This window comes from Rhipicephalus microplus, chromosome 4 (assembly GCF_043290135.1).
Source record: "Rhipicephalus microplus isolate Deutch F79 chromosome 4, USDA_Rmic, whole genome shotgun sequence".
Taxonomy (NCBI): Eukaryota; Metazoa; Arthropoda; class Arachnida; order Ixodida; family Ixodidae; genus Rhipicephalus; species Rhipicephalus microplus.
In genome coordinates, this window is record NC_134703.1 from 188,171,001 (window position 1) to 188,190,285 (window position 19,285).

Genomic DNA, 19,285 nt, shown 5'->3' on the forward strand with positions numbered 1-19,285 from the left:
GGGGTCACGTCAATTTGCGCAGCCCAAGAAAGACTATGGTGCCGCCCATGAGGGCGTTTTTAAAAATGTCTATAATGCACATATATATACTCCGACTCGAATGACCGCAATATATTAGTTCACTCTCTTGCGTCAACACTTAAGATGATAGAACTATCACTGATTTACGTCTACCGAATGATTCATGCAACTATTATTTTTTCATAGAATCTTCAATCAGCCGATCGCATTGTCGAATAGCATTGATTATATTTAAAATGCTTACATACGAACGAAAATGTGAGCTATTATGTTAACAAAAATTATATATATATATATATATATATATATATATATATATATATATATATATATATAAATCGACTCTGATAATATATGCATCTTTCTGTCTCTGTCTCTTATGGCGGGCCTCACACGAGTGTGTTTTTTTTGTACGCTCACCCATGCTTGGGCACAAAGGAGTCTGTCCTGTCTACGAATATATACCACAGCATAACAGGCGTGACATTGAGAACGACTATCGTGAATTTTATTTCCTCTCGACATTAGTAAAACTCTGCTGGTAGGCCAATGCAGAATAAGTTTTAAAAATGACTTGAAGACACTAAACTTGATTCTGCACTCTAGCACCCTTATAGGCGTTTAAAATTGCGCAGCTTATTTACACTGTTTGGTAACTTGTTGCCTCAACAACGCCGTTGGCTATTGCTTCGTATCCGGCTTTAATGAGAGTCGAGTTTGTGAGACCCTATAAGACTGGATATGCAAGTTTTCAACATGAAAACTGCTCCCTATGACATGTTCGTCGCTAACGGAAGCTTCAGATAGGCCCAACGGCTCTTGCTGATATTGTCGCTTATTTTTCTTTTGTTTGAATTCAGAACTCAGTAGTCGGGAGGCTGATTATCGTCTTCAACAGGACCGGCTTTCGTTGGCTTCTTTCCCCTGAGCTTAATAACTGTGCAGGCCGACAGTCCAAAACATAGGGACATCATCAAGAATATCAGAGCAACTCCGGCTGCAAAGCCCGTCGCCTTCAGGCACACCAAGCTGCCACTGGGATCTGAAAGAATGCAAAAGAAGAAAAAAAAAGTACGCGTTAATTTGCGCCCTGATTAATGAAGTTGCGTGCTCTTGAGCTTTAAAATAATATTCGAAGCGGCCCGTGAATACATATTACAGGTGCGTAGCACAATAAATAAATAAATAAATAAATAAATAAATAAGTAAATAAATAAATAAATAAATAAGTAAATAAATAAATAAATAAATAAATAAATGTTCTGATCACGTCAGATACGAAAAAGGAGTGGAAATACAGACGTTTCTTGATAGTTTCTAACGTCATTGCGCAACAAGGAGGAACGCACAGCTTTCGCGTTCTGTTCTGTTCGTGCCTCGAGCATATTTTTACAAGCAAAGTGTATCTGAGAGGTGAGCTGCAGTGTTTACAGTGGTGGATGTAGCATAACCCGATGAACACTGTTTCTTCACGGATAGTGCCGCCTAATATACATCATGACGAACCGATAGAGCGGCTGTCGGTGAATTATAGGTTCCTGCCACGGTATGACAATAATTCAGTTGTGGGAAATGCAGTCGAGTAAAACAAAAGTCAGCTCACCCTGGAAATATTTCTTTGCTGGAAGGTAGCCCTATTATTCCATCACGCACTCATGCAATACGAAGGTGCGCCGCACCTGGCAATGTTAATGTAATACGTCTCTCGTTTGAAATGGTGGCTTCTATAGCTTGGTCAATTGCGTACTTGATACCGTACGAACGTGAGTAACAGCGTGTACTCGTACTAACTGTATTCTGAGCTTTGTATCAGTGCACATACTCGCGCGTCATATTCACTGCCTCGACAGCCCGACGCATTGAATTTATAATGTGAAAACGGGGTTGTTTGTTCGTTTATATTGCGCTTGGGCAAGAAAAGAGAAATTCTCGAAATGCGACGTGGAATAAAAAATAGCCCTGGGGTCCTTCTTCTCATAACTTATGGGGAGCCCGCCATGTGGGTGACTGTGGATTAGCTTCTACGATGAGAGTTCTTTAATGTGAGCCCCTATATAAAAATTTCAGTGGTTTTCCATTGCACAGAAATGCGGCATACACAACAAAGCTCGAAATAGCAGCCTGTAGTTTAGTACTGCGGCACCGGTTACGCTGGCCTTTGGTATTTTTTCTAAAGAAATGACCAAGTACGGCAGGATGAAACCGTGTGAGTAATAAGAAAGTGCATACATGACCCTGGCCCAATACTGTCGGGCTTGCCTGTGGCTGTGCAGTCACCTTTCGTGGACACTAATGACCAACTTTTCCTGCAAAAAGTTCTATTATTCATTTATCAACTTGGTCTATCGCTTCTGACGGCAGCTGGTAGCGTCAGACTCGAGAATGAACACACACGTATTCACGTTAGGTTTGTGGACGCAATCTAGGTTTATGTAGCGCTTTCGAAGCAATCCTACATCCTTGATGGAAGCGGAAGTTTGGGACGTGAATCACAACGAACACAGTATGGGTCGAGATAATGAATGATCTCAGTTCGTGCCAGCAAGCTTCGCTTATTCAGGCCGAGAGAAGAAGGGGTAAACCGGAAGAGCGGCGCGCGTGACCACGAGTGAGTATATACCCACACGCTCTCTTGAAGCAGTTGATGATGGGTGTGGTTTCACTCATGCAAGAGGGTTAGGCGCAAGCGGAAACTAATGGTATACGGAGCTTTAAGTACAAAGCAACCATTTTGCCGCCTTAACTATCTGCCTCTTTCACGCGTCCGCAATTGTAGGCGATGGTGCAGTTGCAGGATATGAGGTGGCAACACACCAGAGTATGGAAGGCTTTGCTGGGCGTCCGCGTCCGTGTGGAGAACCTCGAGGGCCTGGAATAAGTTCAGCGTCTCGAATGGCGTCGCTGTGTCGTTGCCTTCGAGAGCTGCTGATCTCTTGCGGCGCTGGCGCCACGAGCACTGCTGCGCCTGCAGCGAAGCAAACGTGCGTGGGTCAAATACGAGCGACTATCTGAATGCAATCTTTAAAAAAAAAAGTTAAGACTGTTACTGTAGCAACATGGTGAATAATATTGTGACAGCACGTCATTTACATTTTTCCGCACTACTGTAGGCACTCGTCTGCGTTTTACATGTTCCTGCTGTCATTCTTCTGCATTTCGTCTAGTGCTAGCCAATATAATTCATGTGCATGTCGTCTATGGCCATTCAGACTGTAGCGACAGCAGCACCGGCGTCACATATAAGAAGACCAAAACTCTCGATCATGCTTGAGGCATGTGCCGCTGCCATGGGTCTAGTGCGCTCGAAGGCGTCAGATTCAGTCACAGAAATGCTTCTCAAGACAGCGGTCATGTCGCTCTCACTCTCTGTCTCGTAAGGCCGAGACTTCGTCGGTTTGCGAGGTCGAACATCACCACAAGATCAATGAGGCTTTGGCAGGCCAATTTCGTTGCACTTTCAAGATGTTAACACCAACAGCACCAGCAACAACAACAACAACAACAACAACAACAACAACAACAACAACAACAACAACAACAACAACAACAACAACAACAACAACAACAACAACAACAACAACAACAACAACAACAACAACAACAACAACAACAACAACAACAACAACAACAACAACAACAATAATAATAATAATAATAATAATAATAATAATAATAATAATAATAATTTACAGTTATCTTACACAAGACCCAATACTTTGTTGACTTGCAAAAAATAATTAGTGCGTTTTTATTAAAAAAAGACGTATGTTATAAGGTCTAAAACTGAGTGATTTAAGGAATTCTATTTCAATTAGGTTGAAAGAATAAGCGAGAAAAATATAGAAAAAAATGTAAGAAAACGTAGAATACTGCTCCCGAATGTTGCGGAGTATATTTTTATTCTTTATTTACCTATAAGAACTGCATTATGAATAGAATGTTAAATTTTATGACCCACCTGGCTGCGATATCGTATAATTTGGGGCCAAGATTTTATCAGCTCTCGATGCTACATCTATATTTCCGGGACTGACGAAATATCTTACCAATTATATAGATAACAGGCTCACAAAATTTTGTGAACGACGACAGACTATATAAAATTACAACAGTACGGTGTCATTATGCGCACATCAATGTTTGTAATAATTCACCTGATTTGTTATGACATTCTATAATAAAGACGCCTCTCGAAATCTTTATTCTTGAAATAAAGAGCCTTATGAAGTCTTTTTCTCAATAAATTTTTCAAAAACAACGCTGTGACACCGTTGTTTTGCTTGAGTACGACAGACAAGTTCAATGGACACTGGCAACAATCTAGAGAACAAAAGCTACCATTCGTTGTAACAGAGACATCAACAATAAAGACATGCAGGACCCCGGAAAATTGATTGCGCTTGATGAAAAATTTCCCTGGATTGATTTGTAACACGGCAGCATCATCACCACAGTACGGACGCTTTATACAGCCTGAGCTTACCGACTAAGCCGCGGGGAAAGTTAAGGAAGTTGGTAAGAGTACAATTTCGTCGTACTTTGGAGGCGAAGAAAGAAACTGGACGAATAGGCACAGACTAACAGGTGCATTATTCGTGGCTTAGTGAGGCATAACTATTTGACAACTGAAAGCGCAAGAACGATCGATACGGTGGACATTTTCTCCAGCATCGCTTCTGTGGGCTTTCTTAGTAGTTTCATCTAAATTTTGGAAGGTTTTCCTAGAAGCGCCCAGTACAGTTGGCTAGGCGCTTCCCATGCAAGATTTCACACAGGTGTACAATGTTTATTGAAGAACACAAGCACAACACTTCGTAAAGAAAGCGTGCACGCGCTCACCGGGCAGGAACTGTGGCACATGTGGACGTCGCACTCGACGTACAGAGCCCTGCTGCCTGTGAAGCGGAAGGCCTTGAGGAAGGCAAACAGCGCCACCTCTTGACCCCCTTCCGCACGAGTGGAATGCGAACCTCGGAAGGCACTCAGAAGACGCTCCTGCAAGGTGCAACTGCGCGAGCAAGGACGCAGAAAAAAGTATACAGAGAATACCTCAGGTACGTCCAGGGCTGGCCAAAAGGAAGTTAGTATGTCCAAGTATTGATATTTTCACACGCACTCTGCTCATGTAACAAGGTTCTGGGCAAATACTGCATGTTAGGTGAAATAGGGTGCCTTTCGCAAGGCATCGCAAGCTATATATAGCTCTGTTGGCGGGGGCAAATATGAAAAGAAATCTAAACAGTAACAATATATATCGCTTAAGCGCATAGGTTCTTTTTCGTTTCAATTCGGCATGTCTGACTCATCGTTAAATAAATTATTCGTTATTATATTTATTTTCACCTGTAGTGAAGAAACATATGAAAAGACATACTTTCTGACCTGTCTTAGCAATAATAGCGAGGGCGTGCTGCAGTTCATGTGGTTTCACCCTTGGGCGCGATTGATTGAGTGACCCATTAATAAACGTTGATGATATATTTGTGCTTCATCAATCGAGTAATTACGGCTAGCAGCATGCTTAAGCTGCTGCAACAAAATCCACTAAAGGTACAGCGTGATTAATTCATTTTCCCCAGTCAGTCGTGATCGAAGAAAACTGACGGAGACTATTCATGTCACTTTGGTGGCACCTGGTTTGCAGGTATACGAGTGAAACGACCTCTGATATGTTGGCAATTACTTATTCACTGTAAACAGCATGATTCTTGCGTTAATTGTTCGTGCTTTACTTGCCCTGACATTTATTGGATTATTCGTTGCCAACCACCTGCCTATTGTACTTGCCCCGCCGCGGTGGTCTAGTGGCTAAGGTACTCAGCTGCTGACCCGCAGGTCGCGGGATCAAATCCCGTGTGTGGCGGCTGCATTTTCGATGGAGGCGGAAATGTTGCAGGCCCGTGTGCCCAGATTTGGGTGCTCGTTAAAGAAGCCCAAGTGGTCGAAATTGCCAGAGTCCTCCACTACGACGTTTCTCATAATGATATGGTGGTTTTGGCACACTAAAACACGACATATCAATGTTTCTCGTCGTTTATTGCTTTTCTAAATCGTTATAATATATTATATTGTTATAAATATTATTTGTAGCTTTAAGTGTGTTGAAAAAGCAACAGCTTGGCCCCATAGGCGTGATCAGTACAAGCTTGTGTAAAAAAATGTGGTTAAAGACAATCTTTTGAATTATTAAATATTTTTGAGCATACAAAATAGTCAATGATGGTTCTTTAATAAAAATTTTGAAGCCATCAAGGAACTTTACAAGTACATCGGGGGCTCTCAAAAACGAGATTCATTCATAAACTCGAATAAAAACAACAGCAGATATTCAGTTTAAGGAGAACAGACTCGGGAAATGGGTTGTAAACTTGCCCGTGGCACAAGTTCGCACACTTGGCATTACACAGAGAAGCGGCATTACATAGTAAATGTTCCACGCGCGTGGATGATAACGCCGCTCTGGTAGTGCTGTGCGTGTGACAAATGCACTGAAGTTTTTCAACTGGCACCGATGAAATGATCTAGTTAGTCGCTATTGAATATGTTGGTGTAAGTTTCTTGCGTGTTAGCAAATACGTAATTTTCCTAATGACTTCGATCATGTTCAGTATCATGAAATAGACCTATGGGCAAAAAACTATCGATGTCAATAATTAGAGAATACTCCAGTATGTTTGATAAAGGGAGTTAGATCATGCATTCATCGTTTTTTTCTACTGCTTAGCTGTAGGCTGGCTGTCTAGCAAGTGAATTTCAGACATTGAATTTTCTAGGGGCCTCTTGCCAAGACATGATAGCTTCCTCGGGATAGAACGGCCAATAGGGAAGGAAGCCAATAGAGACTGCAAACGTCAACGTCGGTTGGGAGTCTATCCCTTTTCCCTCCAGTTCTGCGGAAGCGTCTTTACATACAGTCTTAGTGTAGCCGCCATGCATACCAAATTCTGGGGAACTTTATGTAATTAGATAATTCCGAGGAACATGCAGCTGCGAAAAAACAATATAACGAAAATGTACCGCGACCGCACTTTATTCAAGTAAAACCGAGAGAATCGAGCCGACAATTTAGCGACAGTGGCCGAGGCCCGCACAAACAACTGCAGTGAATTAGCGAACAGCCCGGTTTAGATCTTTGCTAGCAAAATCAATTATAACGAGTTACGTACATGAACATGCTTTGCTTTTTCATCTGGGAAAACAAGGATTCAACGGTGTTTCAAAGAATGGTATTCTACAGCTTGCACCCCCCTGAAGCGTTCACTGTAACATTATACAACCAAGTAAGTGAACTGCAGCACTCACCCGTGCACATCAACGAGTTGCAGCTTCTGGTCGGCTCCGTTGTGAGCCACGCAGTTGCTCACGAGGATATCGACGTCCCCTGCGAAGAGAGCAGACAAAACAAAGAATTCCCTAACGCTCAACGAAACTTTTTGCCTCGAAACTACGAAGCATCTGAAATCCGCAGAGGAGAATAAAATAAAGAAGAGTGGTGTGTCACCTTTCATTCGATTTTATCAGGGCCTACTTCTCGTGGGAAAAAAAATAAAAGACAGAGAAAAATAGAAATCTACCAAAATTTACGCTGTATAACGCACGAGCTCTGGTAATATTCTGGAATCATAATACAGCTGCCGATAAGGCATGCAAGCCTATTTGTTTCCCAACTTCTGTGTCCATCCTATATTCGTGCTGCTTCTTTAACCACTGAGAATGAATCAACCGGTTTAAATAAACGTTGATCTAAAAATAACCGTCTGAGATAGCATGGTAGAACTGACATAAAAGACGACTCCACGATAGAATCTATGCAGTGCGCTTTCGCAATGCCATGAATGTTATTCTTACTGAAGCAACAGCTGGCAAATCACCAAAAGAATTAAAAGGGGGAGGAACGAACGTTTTCAATACCGCTTGATGCCCCAGAATTTTCACAGGGCATCTTCGGATCTAGTTAATTGATAAGCAATTGTGCATTTATACCAAAAGAAAAGTGACAGTTTAGTATGTGCTCACAGATACCGAGAAGAAGACTGTAAAATGTAGCGAAGATAATTTGAACATTTAGGTCATACCAAAAGGCAAACTAATGCGCTAGAACAGTAGTTCAAGCACAGAATTCAAGGCCAAAAGCTGTGTGGTTCAGTTCACTGTTTAACAACTATTCTCATAGGATCCGGCGCAAATGGCTGTGGAATGCTGGGAAATATACGGAATTATTCAGTTGAAACTCAATGTGGCTCTTGGATGATATGTTACAGATATTTGGCATTCTCGAAAACACTATACCTGTGAGCTCTTTTCCTGGTAATATTTTTCTATAGATTCAATAATCCCACCAGAAAACATGATGTGGTGTACACGTACTCGCAATGAGAAGTACATAGTACGATTAGAAGAAAATACCGTGAAACTGCATCACCTGCAATCATGATGTAACTGAGCTATAAAAAGATGAAAACATTGCCGACGTCGAATGAAATTTTGGCTTTTCTTCGATGATAGATAAGTGTTGTTAGTTCTGTAGACTGCAGATATCGATCTCGGTTGGTCGGGTGGATAATTTGTTCGCGGTGATTCGCAAAGGAATTCTCCGCCACACATCGCGAGATTTAATTCACTCATGTGGGTTGAGGTTGGCGCATTGGATACTTTTTGGCTGCAATGTCCTGTTTCTACTCATTCAGTTGCCAACTTTCTTACTACGGCCACGGTGGTGTAGCGGCTTCAATTCTCGGCTGCTGAGCTGAATGACGCAAGTTCAGTTCCGGTTGTTGCAGGCGGCAGCCGCATCAGTTCGATGGAGGTGAGCACTACAGACTCGTGCACTGTGCAATGTGTATGTACGTTCAAGAACACCGGATGGTCGAGGTCTCCAGCACCATCAACTACGGCGTCCTTCATTATCATATGGTGGTTTGGAGACGTTAAACGCCACATATTTTCAATATTTCTATTATTTGCGCACTCCCTCCTTGCAACTTTTTTCTGTCGCGTTCGCGCATGCGCACGCATCGATGCCCACAAAAGCAATGCACGGCGCGCCTGCAAAGACGAAGTTGCGCGCTTATCGACAAACACGTGGCTAGCACAATGCTCACGCGGCCCACTATCTGATATAGCACCAGTTTTTTTTAATGTTTAAAGCACGGTGCATGTTCTCGAGTGAGCTTTATGGAACTAAAAAATTACAAGAAAGTGAAGCAGTTCTGTTATTGTTGTAAATTTATTAATCTATATCGGTGCGTGCCTCCAAGGAAAGGCAGCTTGCATTTCCACGTCCAGTGGTCTTTCTGCCGGTTTCAGTATGAGCCAGTCAAACTTCTACAAATGTTAGACGTTTCTACTGGCTTGTATGCTGGAATGATCCAAATTACTCTGGCGAGGAGTCTATCCTGCATAACTTTATACTGCACTCTGAACTTATACGTACTAACCATTCGGATACAATTGCTTCACAACCTGGTGCTAAATATGATTTGTAATCATCCGAAAACTCAAGGCAACACTAATAGCCTGCCCATTTAACTCTTCATCCTTGCATTGGCATTTGTCACTTGACATAATTATTGATACGTTTGCATTACGCGTAATGCAAACAGAAAGAATGTGATAATTTTTTTAACAATAATAAAAATTGTAGGGAGATAACTTCCTGGAACCACCATATGAATATGAGACACGCCGTAGTGGAGGGCTCCGGAAATTTCTACCACCTGGTGTTCTTTACCTTCCGCTTAAATTTAAGCACACGAACTGACAGAATTTTGCTTTCATCGAAAATACAGCCGCCACCGCCGGGATCTAATCCCGCGACCTGCGGGTCAGCAGCCGAGTACCAAAGCCACTAGACAACTGTGGCGGGGCATGATATTCTTTTTAACTAAATCACGCTGATAGAATTAAGTTCACGATATTAGCCTTTCTCCCCCCAAATCTTACTACACATCGAAGGTTTTGGCACTTGGATTTATTTCATTGTATATAGCACCATCATGTCCTTCACGACACGTTTGTTGTGTCACCGCACTTTCGGTCCCCCTGCCTTGGTTATCTCTGTGAGGTAGGCGTTCTACGTCATGCAACCCGAAGCTGTTCTAACACGCGCAAGAAACGAGTAGAATTCCTCTATTATTAATGATGTTCGTGTTCGTGACGCTGTAAATATATTTTCGCAAACACTAACCAGCCTGTTAGAAGTCAGTTAAATGTTAGTTTTGCTTGCTGTATTCTACTACTTTTAGTTATTTTTCATCCACTTTCCTGTTTGTTGGTATTAGCGTTGTGCTAAGTAAATAAATAAATGAATAAAAAAATTATTGAACCATTTGGCATCTCTGCCTTCCAGACAATGCAAGAGAAAAAAATTTATACCTTTCATGAATTTTCTTTACATGATCAAAATCACATTTATTGTGTGATAATAAAAGCTCTAGTCATAATAACTGTTTTTCTTTAGTTTAGCTACAAGTTTTGCGATAAAGTGAAACGACATGACTACTGGGGCCGCTTTTAGCTCGAAATCGGGCCCCTTTTAAAGCGTTCCCCGCAGCAAACATTGTTGGACAACTGCAAAGGGATTTACTTTTGGCTTGTTTTCTGCAATCGTAACCTTTGTGCTAATCTCGAATAAAACACTGTTGTCATTCAGTCGACCTGATTATTATACGGTCAATAAAGCGCAAACAAAACTGCTATTTCGTTGCACGAGACAATACACGACGTGACACCTACGCAGCACGCTGGTCATAGTGATGACGAGAGTGAGCGGGTCGCCCACTGTGACTGGTCCCTGTGCCCGAGGACCGGAGAGGCCGTAGCCCAGGCGCACCTCCATGCTGCACTGCGGAGGCGGCAGGGTGAACACCACCGCTGTGCCGGTGTTTACCCTGCACGTGTAGAAAGAAGAGAGGCAAATGCAGTGCGGGCAGTCAGCTCTGATGCTTGAACTCTGCATCCCACGTCTTCCTGAACAGTCTCTCATTGACCACGTGACTCGTTTGAGAACTGACGACTTCCCTGAAACACGTTCTGTTTTGCCCTCTGATTGGTCAGGGTGTTCATTATTGCAAGAGGGCAAGCGCAAAGTAAATACAAAATTAGTGTAGCATATCTGCCCAACTTGCCACGAGTCCATGTAAAGCAGGCAACACATGATTCTCTTTTCCCCTATCACATCCTCAGCATTGCGCTGGCAATCAACGTCACATAACTCACGTAAAACTACTCTTTAACTTCAGCAATCAAGAAGCACTGATACGCTGTTTTATTATATAGGCAATTCTTCTAGAAATATGTTCAATAAGATCATGTTTAATTAGGAAGCAGCGCACAGAGACAGGCACAAAAGGAATGAAACTAACACCACTGCACTCGCAACTACTTTATTTCGCAGAAATAAACCCGGTTATTATACAACACGATGTGTACCAGGTGTTACTATAGTGGTTGGAGAATATTTTTCAAAAAGCACAATTCGCTGTCGCTTGAACTAACCGATGCTTGGTTAATACATTTGTCTGTTCTTTATACGATGCGGAATGCCTCGATAAATTACTTAGTCATCCGATCCCTGTGACTGGAAAGTATTTTAGTATCAGGGAACAGCGAAGCGCACTCTGAACAATGCCCCCTAATGTGAGAGTAAGCATCACTTGCTAATCCTTTCTTGTGCTCCGAAATTCTTTTATGCACGCACCGGCCAGTTTGGCCAATGTACATCTTTCCACATGACAGCTTCGTAAGTAAACATGAACTATCACCAACTTGCCCAACTTTCAATGTGACTGAACTTCAAAAGGGTCAACTAAGACCAGAGAGGGTATGCGTATCATCACCAACAGTTTTCTTTTTTTGTGTGTGTGTGTGATGCTTTATGGCGCAAGGGCCAATTGGTGGCAACAGGGCGTCATTTCAGCAAACAAGAGAAGTGAACTATGATATGGTACGTGGCTGTATAGGGGCCACAAAATTTTTCTGGGTAACGCAAATAAAAACATAGAAGTATTAAAACTGGCAGTGACGTGAAAAATGTGCAGTGATAGTGAACTGTGAAAGGTTGTCATAATAAAACCATGGTGAGGATGTAGCCACCACAGCCGCAAGCTCGGTACGGAGGTCGTGCTACTGATCAGCTTGGTATAGGGCGTGAAAGAAATCAGTCTGCGCTCGTCAGGTGTATGCTGATTTCATGCGGGCTTTCTGCTTGAGGTGTGAGCTGCAAGGTATGAGCAGCTTGCCGTTTTTAAACGGGGCTTCAAAATTTCTAGCCGTTCCAGAGAGATTGCCCAATTGAACGCTCAACTACCTCTGTAAGGACGCATTTCACGTTCGTGTTATATCAATTTCTATACAAGAAGATCAGCCACATTTTTTTTTCAGAAATGCTTCTGCGGCGAACAAGGCCAAACCAGCACATGGTCACCCGGTCGGTAGTCGACTTGTCTGTGGCGGAGTTTGTAGCGCTGTGTGCCGATGTCCTGTTGTTTTATGTTCAGACGGGTCAGTTGGCACGCTTCCTCAACTCGTTGAACAAAACACTTGGCATCTTCATCATATTTGTCGATTCTGTCAATGTTGCATAAGGGCAGGTCATCCAACATCGCCTGGGCATCAAGACCGTATAGAAGATGAAAACGACGTGAAGCGTATTGTCTCTCACGTAGTGGTATTGTTTGCGAATGTTACGTAAAGCAGTACCTCATAAAAGTCGTCACACGTCTTGTGCAGTATGTCTATGTACATAGCCAGCAAATGAGTAACCGTTTTGTTCAGTTTTTCTGTCAACCTTTTCATTTTTGGGGGACAGGCTTTACGGCGATGCATGGTATAACTCAGCTGGAAAGCGTGCTCAGGAAGCCTTGCCGTAAACGCTGCTTCTCGGTCTGTGATGACGCAGAATAGAGCAGCATGGCGTATTACCATTCCCGCTACGAAAACGTGAGCAACTTCAGAAGCTGTACCTTTGGGAAGAGCCTTTGTTTCTGCGTAGCGGATAAAATAATCTGTAACGACGATTATCCACTTGTTTCCCAAATATGACATAGAAAACAGGCCCAGGAGATCTACGCCGACCTGATCGAAAGGTGGTTTGGGTGGCTTTATAGGGTGAAATAATCCTGCAGGCTTCACAGACGGGGATTTTCGACACTATAATTCGCGGCAGGCTTGGACGTGTTGTTTAACGCAAGCAGCAAGTTTCGGCCAATAGTAAGACTTGCACACTCTAGCGAGTGTTCGAGTAGGGGACAGATGAAGGTTTTTGAATGGCAAGAAAATAGACTTGGGTCACGAAGCCCTTTTCGAACAACCAATAGATAAGTTTCTTCATTGGCACCTGCGTTTTTTTTTGTACAACACGCCCTGTCACAAGCAAAAGGATGACAATCCGCGAGCTATATCCACGGGTAGAAATACACTGCGGCCTTCGAAACGTTGAAATATAGGTCGCAATTAAACATCCGCTTGCTGATTTGTAGCTAAGTCTGATATGTTTACGGGTCCAAGAAAGCGCAGTCGTCTTCGAGGTTTTGAGCGGGAGGCTCAACTGGCGCGCGTGACAACGTGTCTGCACCGTCGTCCGCATGACCCGACTTTTAAACGATAGTGACGCCATACTTCTGCAGCCGTAGGCTCCACCAGACTAGTCGTCCAGAAGGGTCTCTCGGGTTCGCAAGCCAACACAGCGAGCCCGTCACTATCTTGAAGGGGCGTCCGTAGTGGTAAGGTCAAAACTTAGTTAGTGCCCACACGACGGCAAGTTACTCATTTTCTGTGGTGCTGTAGTTGAACTCTAGGCGTTATAGGGTGTGACTTGGGTAAGAGATGACTTTTTCAACTTCCTCCTGCTGTTGTACGACTACCGCGCCCAGATCGAAGTTTGTGGCGTAAGAATTTGTGTCGGCTTCCTCGTCGAAGTACACAAGAACAAGAACGGTTCAATTAGGCAAGCTCGAGCGTCGCAGCGACAATCACCCCATAGACAGCTGTTTATATTCAAGTCCCCAAGGGTCATTCTGGTTCCGGTCGGCAAGCTATCAACAGTCTGGTCGTTAGGACATCCAAAAATGTAATTCACATTTTTCAAGACAATAATGTGGGGGTATGTAAATAGAGCAGATAGTGACGAGTATATTCAGGCCTGCTCGAACAGCCACTTCCTCAAAGGCTGTTTGTAGTTGTAGATGTTTGTACATGCTACATCTTAACAAACTATGTTGCCACGCCACCAGATGACGCCACAGCATCATTTCGGTCCATTCGGCATATCACATAGAAACCTAGGAAATTTGAAGAGTGTTTCTTGTACACGCAGCACTTTTGGTGAATGTTTGTCTAAGAGTTCTTGAACATCATCGAGGTTAAGCAGTCCTCTGATATTCCACTGCATTATTTGTGTTTCCATACTGGGATTGAAGTAGTGCTTCGTATAACGAAATGGAAGTGACTCGTATTCAAAAAAGTGTCGTATTCTATACAGCCTTTGGGAGGCATTGAAATTATGTTTTGTCTTTTGAAGTTCCCGAGAGGATCTCGGCGCTCCTTCCGCGCAGTCTGCGCTGATGAACCAGTTGTGTCTATTGCATCCAAAGAGGCGCCAGACGGCCGTGTACGTATGTAAGGCTTCGTCATGGTGAACGGAACCTTGGAACCTCCCTGGCCAGAGGTCGATTAGATTTTCTTCGTTGGTTTGCCGCCCTGGCTGTTCCCATGCATCACAGGGAAGATCGAAGAGGCCGTGTTGAGGGAGGGCGAGCAACCGAGGCTGCTCCCCCGAGAGAGTTGATGGAGTTTTCTTCGACATGCTAGGCGTTGTGCAGGGCACCGCCATAAGCCATCGTGGTGCTCACCCCTCATGCAACCCTTCGGCATATGATGGCTTCTCTGCAAAGTGCGAAGAGACATGCTGCCGAGCTTCACGAAAGCTTAGGTCTAGTTTGATTTTTGTTGTTGAGACTTTTTCCTCACTTCCACGCCCTGCAGGATCTGGAATAGGCCGGGTAGTCACCTTTAGAATCGATGCAGTGTAATTCCAATTTTCATTATTCATCAATGAAGAGTCCAGTAGTGCCCCAGTTGGCACAATTAAGCTGAACTCGGTACCTGTGGGAGCCATGGCCAAAGCGCTGGCATATAAAGCAGCGTCGCGGGTCGGATATGGAGGGTCTTACAGGTAGTTTCAAATATAGAGTTACTATTTCAGTAGGAAAGGCATAGATGCGAAGGTAAGAATAATGTGTTTTGTTGGCACTTCTTCGTTATCTCTCCTCGTTTTTATTCGCTGCACCTGCGTGACATTCACCTCTTTCCATCCCATCAAAAGTTCCTTCTCGGACAGATTCATCATCTGATACGACGCCCTTGACGCTGTTCAGTGTTCGGCGGGGTGTCACGGTGATGGGGTGACCAGCCTATGTAGTCACTCGTATTGCGTATAGTCTTTCAGTTTGAGAAGGAGATCACTACTGGTTTTTTCGAAGGCTTCGTAGCCCGCCCTTAGGATTTGCATCAAACACTGAATTTGATACTGAAAAAAGGTGACATTTTTTGCCTTTTTTTCTCTGCTGTCACAATAAACTTTGTGGTCCTAAAGTGCACTGGTGCACCGCCTTTTTGAGGGGCGATGAATTGCAAAAAAGACGAGGAGATCCCATGGGGGATGTTTATTCGGCAGCCATTCCTGCCGTTCACCATGGAGCCAAACAAGGAGACGCTATGAGACGCGGAGGAAACGTGAGCGCCAGTCGTAAATGGCTTGTATAACAAATTTAACTGTCCTATTTTGAGCAATTACATAAACTGAACCCTCACCACCAGAAAAATTGGGAGTAAATTGAAAAAAAAGGATAATAGGACATATATAAAACAGGAGAGAAAGACAAGATATGGGGAGATAAAGAGAGAGGAAAAGGTGACTGCCAATTTCACCGGTGTGGGTCAGCCCAGGGGTGCTGTCTACATGAAGCTAGGGCCAAAAGGGTGTGTTGCCTCCACCGAGGGCCCCTACAGGTCCAATCACTCGGCATTGGCACAACCCCCAGGAGCCCCCTTTCCCCGAGCACGGCTAAGCGTGGAACAGAGTCGAAACCCCTCCGCTAGCTCGGGTCCATGCTGTCGCCATACACCAAACGCCTGGCTGCACAGACAGCCCTGCGGGACATTGTCAGCAGCTGTGAACCTACTCGAGGAATGGTGAAGTCCATAAATGTGCCCCGCTACAATGAAGTTCCGGGAATACGTATTGTCCTGGAGAACATTTATTTCTTGTTTTACAAATATGCAATTGGCCCACGAATAAGCAAAAGAATAGTCTCGAGCTCTCAGAAAAAGAAGAAATTTTCACCTATTGCCACTACTCTGAAATTACAGAACTTTGAAGGAGCCCCTTTTGAGAAAAAAGAAACATGAAGAATTTTCTGAAATGAGTTTCTTTTCATGCTCAAAAGCCCGGTTCTCCTACAACAACTCAAGGATGTGCAGAAGGCCACGACGTGGTGGTGGGGATAGGCCTCCTCATCTCTACGTGGGAGCGGCCCACGATGATCCCCCTATAAAACGGGAGTAGAATGCTTCAGGAGCGCAATGAGGTTTTTGTTATTCAACTATTCATTGAGATAGTCTAGTTGTGGAGGTGGGTGGAAAGTGTAGCAGTACGTGGTCTTAGAGAGTAAACGTTTTTTTCGAGTGCTTCAGTGGGTATATCGTCACCAATACAATGAGAGGTAGACTCTGAGGTGGTGTTTCACTCATCTCTGGACACCTTGACGGCAAGCCTTTCATTCCTGACTTTTTGAATTACGCGTGGGAGGTTCGGGAGTAGTTCAGGTACGGGCGGCTTCGCACACACATTTAGTTTAGCACACAGAGGCAACGGCTCTTCCCAAATGACATGTGTCGCACACACGCGCCTGCTCAACACATTGCAATGACAGACAGGTGCTAAAGATAGCCATGACAGTAAGATTAGGGGTTGGACGTTGCAGAACCATGATATGATGATGAGCGGCCAAGTAGTGGAAGGTTGCGGAAATTTCTACCATCTATTTGGTGTTTAACATGCACTGAGATCGCACAGCAGACAGGCTTTATACGATACGGTCACCTCCACCGAAAGGCGACTGCCCAAGCCGTGCTCAAGCCCATGACCTCCGTGTCAGCAGACGACCACTGTAACTGTTGCACCACTTCGGTGGATGAAAGGCTTGCCAGGTCCACTAGAAACAACAAACGGCACACACGCCACACGCATCATTAGTGATCTGTGGAAACTAGCTTATAACAACGGCTAGCCGCAACAGGCACGCCGCAGCCGCGGCCAGTGGTGCCAAGACAACCGCCATTGCTGGCCTATACCCTCGGCTTATCCACTCCCCCAGCGATCTGCTGGAAATCAGCGCGTAAGAGCTCCAGTCAAAAAAAGCTTATTAGCACTATATATAAATACTACGTCGTTCAAGTCACTAATGCGTATGCGTTAGATCTTGAAAAACTCGCCTAACAACGCGAAAAAACATGCTTATATATTCTTACACTGATCTATAGCAGCATCAGCGTGATCCCTACATAAAAACCATCTGGGCAACGGGCTTGTATCCATGCAAAATAGAGCTATTCATTTCATCACGCCTAACTATAACCCTATTTTCAACGTAACGCACCTACAAAAGCACGCATGAACAATCACAAAGTGTTGGACGCCCCCCCCCCCCCCTTCCTCTCTAAAAAGAAGGGCTGGCTAGGCTACTGCACCGAACAACTCACAAAGCAAATTATAAACAAAGCACAAGCCCACGCATCTTATGCCCTTCTTTTTTTTTTCCTTATGCTGTCTCTTTTCCCTTAAAGGCTCTTAGCAGTCTCGCGTCCGCCAAGCCCCGCCGCGGTGGTCTAGTGGGTAAGGTACTCGGCTGCTGACCCGCAGATCGCGGCAACGAATCCCGGCTGCGGCGGCTGCATTTCCGATGAAGGCGGGAATGTTGTAGGCCCGTGTACTCAGATTTGGGTGCACGTTAAAGAACCCAAGGTGGTCAAAATTTCCGCAGTCCTCCACTACGGCGTCGCTCACAATCATATCGTGGTTTTGTGTCGTTGAAACTCACAAATTAATTCGCATCCGCCAGTCTATTCAGAGAGCCATGAATGCTCGCCGGAGTGTCTCAGTTCTTTGCTGCTGGCTGCTGTTTCCAGTAGTTGGTGAAACTATAGGACTATGTTGAGCCCAAATATTTCCGAACAGTGAATTTTGGCAAGGTAACATGAATAACCTAAATAGTGTTCTTATGAGCTCCAGTTTTGAAGATAGGAAAAACGTGTAAATTGAAGAGCTAGTTTTGTTTCCTAGACACAATAACAATGAAAACCTACAGAAAGTGATGTCATGGAGAGTATAGAGAATGTTACTACTAGTTGTAATATTATTGTAAAGAAAGAAAAGCACTAAAAAGATAACTTGCGGTTGGCAGGAACCCCGAACTTGCGACCTTCGAATAATGCATTCGACGCTCTACCGTGACCTACAGTGGCAGATAACTCGCCATCCAGTTTCCGGCACATATATATATATATATATATATATATATATATATATATATATATATATATATATATATATATATATATATATATATATATATATATATATATATATACATATATATATAGTCGTGACTGTGCTGCTGCGCCTTCCGCGCAGGCCTGGCGTTTTTCTGCTTGCTGGCTTGACGCGCGTGCTACGTGACGCCACCAGGCCGTGCAAATCTGCTGTGGTCCCTTCACGTCGGTGTGTAACGCAGAGCGCCGCTGCCACACGCCGGTTTTATAAAGAACTAAGGAACAGATGCGCAGTCTGTCCACGACATCACGCGTGGTGGCGCGCATTGAATGAACAGGCGAGCTAGTAGGGAGTTTTAGAATAGCGCACCGCAAGCCCTTGCGTTGCGGTCGCTGCCACTGGGCATGCGTCGTAACTCGAGTCGCCGTTCGCGTTCGCGGCCCGCAAACGCTGGCTTCGAAGCTACGGTGTCACTGCGATTGTGCGTTGCGGTTTGCAGGAGGGCAAACGCTATTCTAAAACTCATATGGCACCCGCTATGCCGGCAACGCCCACAGAGCCTGCAAACGTTATTCTAGAACTCCCTAGTAGTGGTGCAGTGTATGGAATAATGAAGCAGGTGCACAGTGCGCATGGCTCACGTGGTTTCTAGGCAACGCGTGGTGACGTCATTATGATGCGAAGTTTCTTCTTCGTTTTCGTTAGCGCTGAACT

At 44.2% G+C, this 19,285-nt stretch overlaps 1 protein-coding gene across 3 annotated transcripts in view; it reads right to left on the reverse strand.

Moving 5' to 3' along the window:
• Positions 1–507: 507 nt before the first annotated feature.
• Positions 508–19,285, reverse strand: part of LOC119173003 (uncharacterized) — a 222,053-nt gene continuing 203,275 nt past the window's right edge. For all 3 annotated transcript variants that reach the window (XM_075892022.1, XM_075892021.1, XM_075892023.1), the window contains exons 7-11: positions 10,756–10,910; positions 7,324–7,402; positions 4,861–5,029; positions 2,836–2,986; positions 508–1,063 (exon numbers count right to left, since the gene is read on the reverse strand). In XM_075892022.1, coding sequence (XP_075748137.1) covers positions 885–1,063; positions 2,836–2,986; positions 4,861–5,029; positions 7,324–7,402; positions 10,756–10,910 — 733 coding nt within the window. In that variant the 3' untranslated portion in view covers positions 508–884. The remainder of the gene's footprint in view (positions 1,064–2,835; positions 2,987–4,860; positions 5,030–7,323; positions 7,403–10,755; positions 10,911–19,285) is intronic.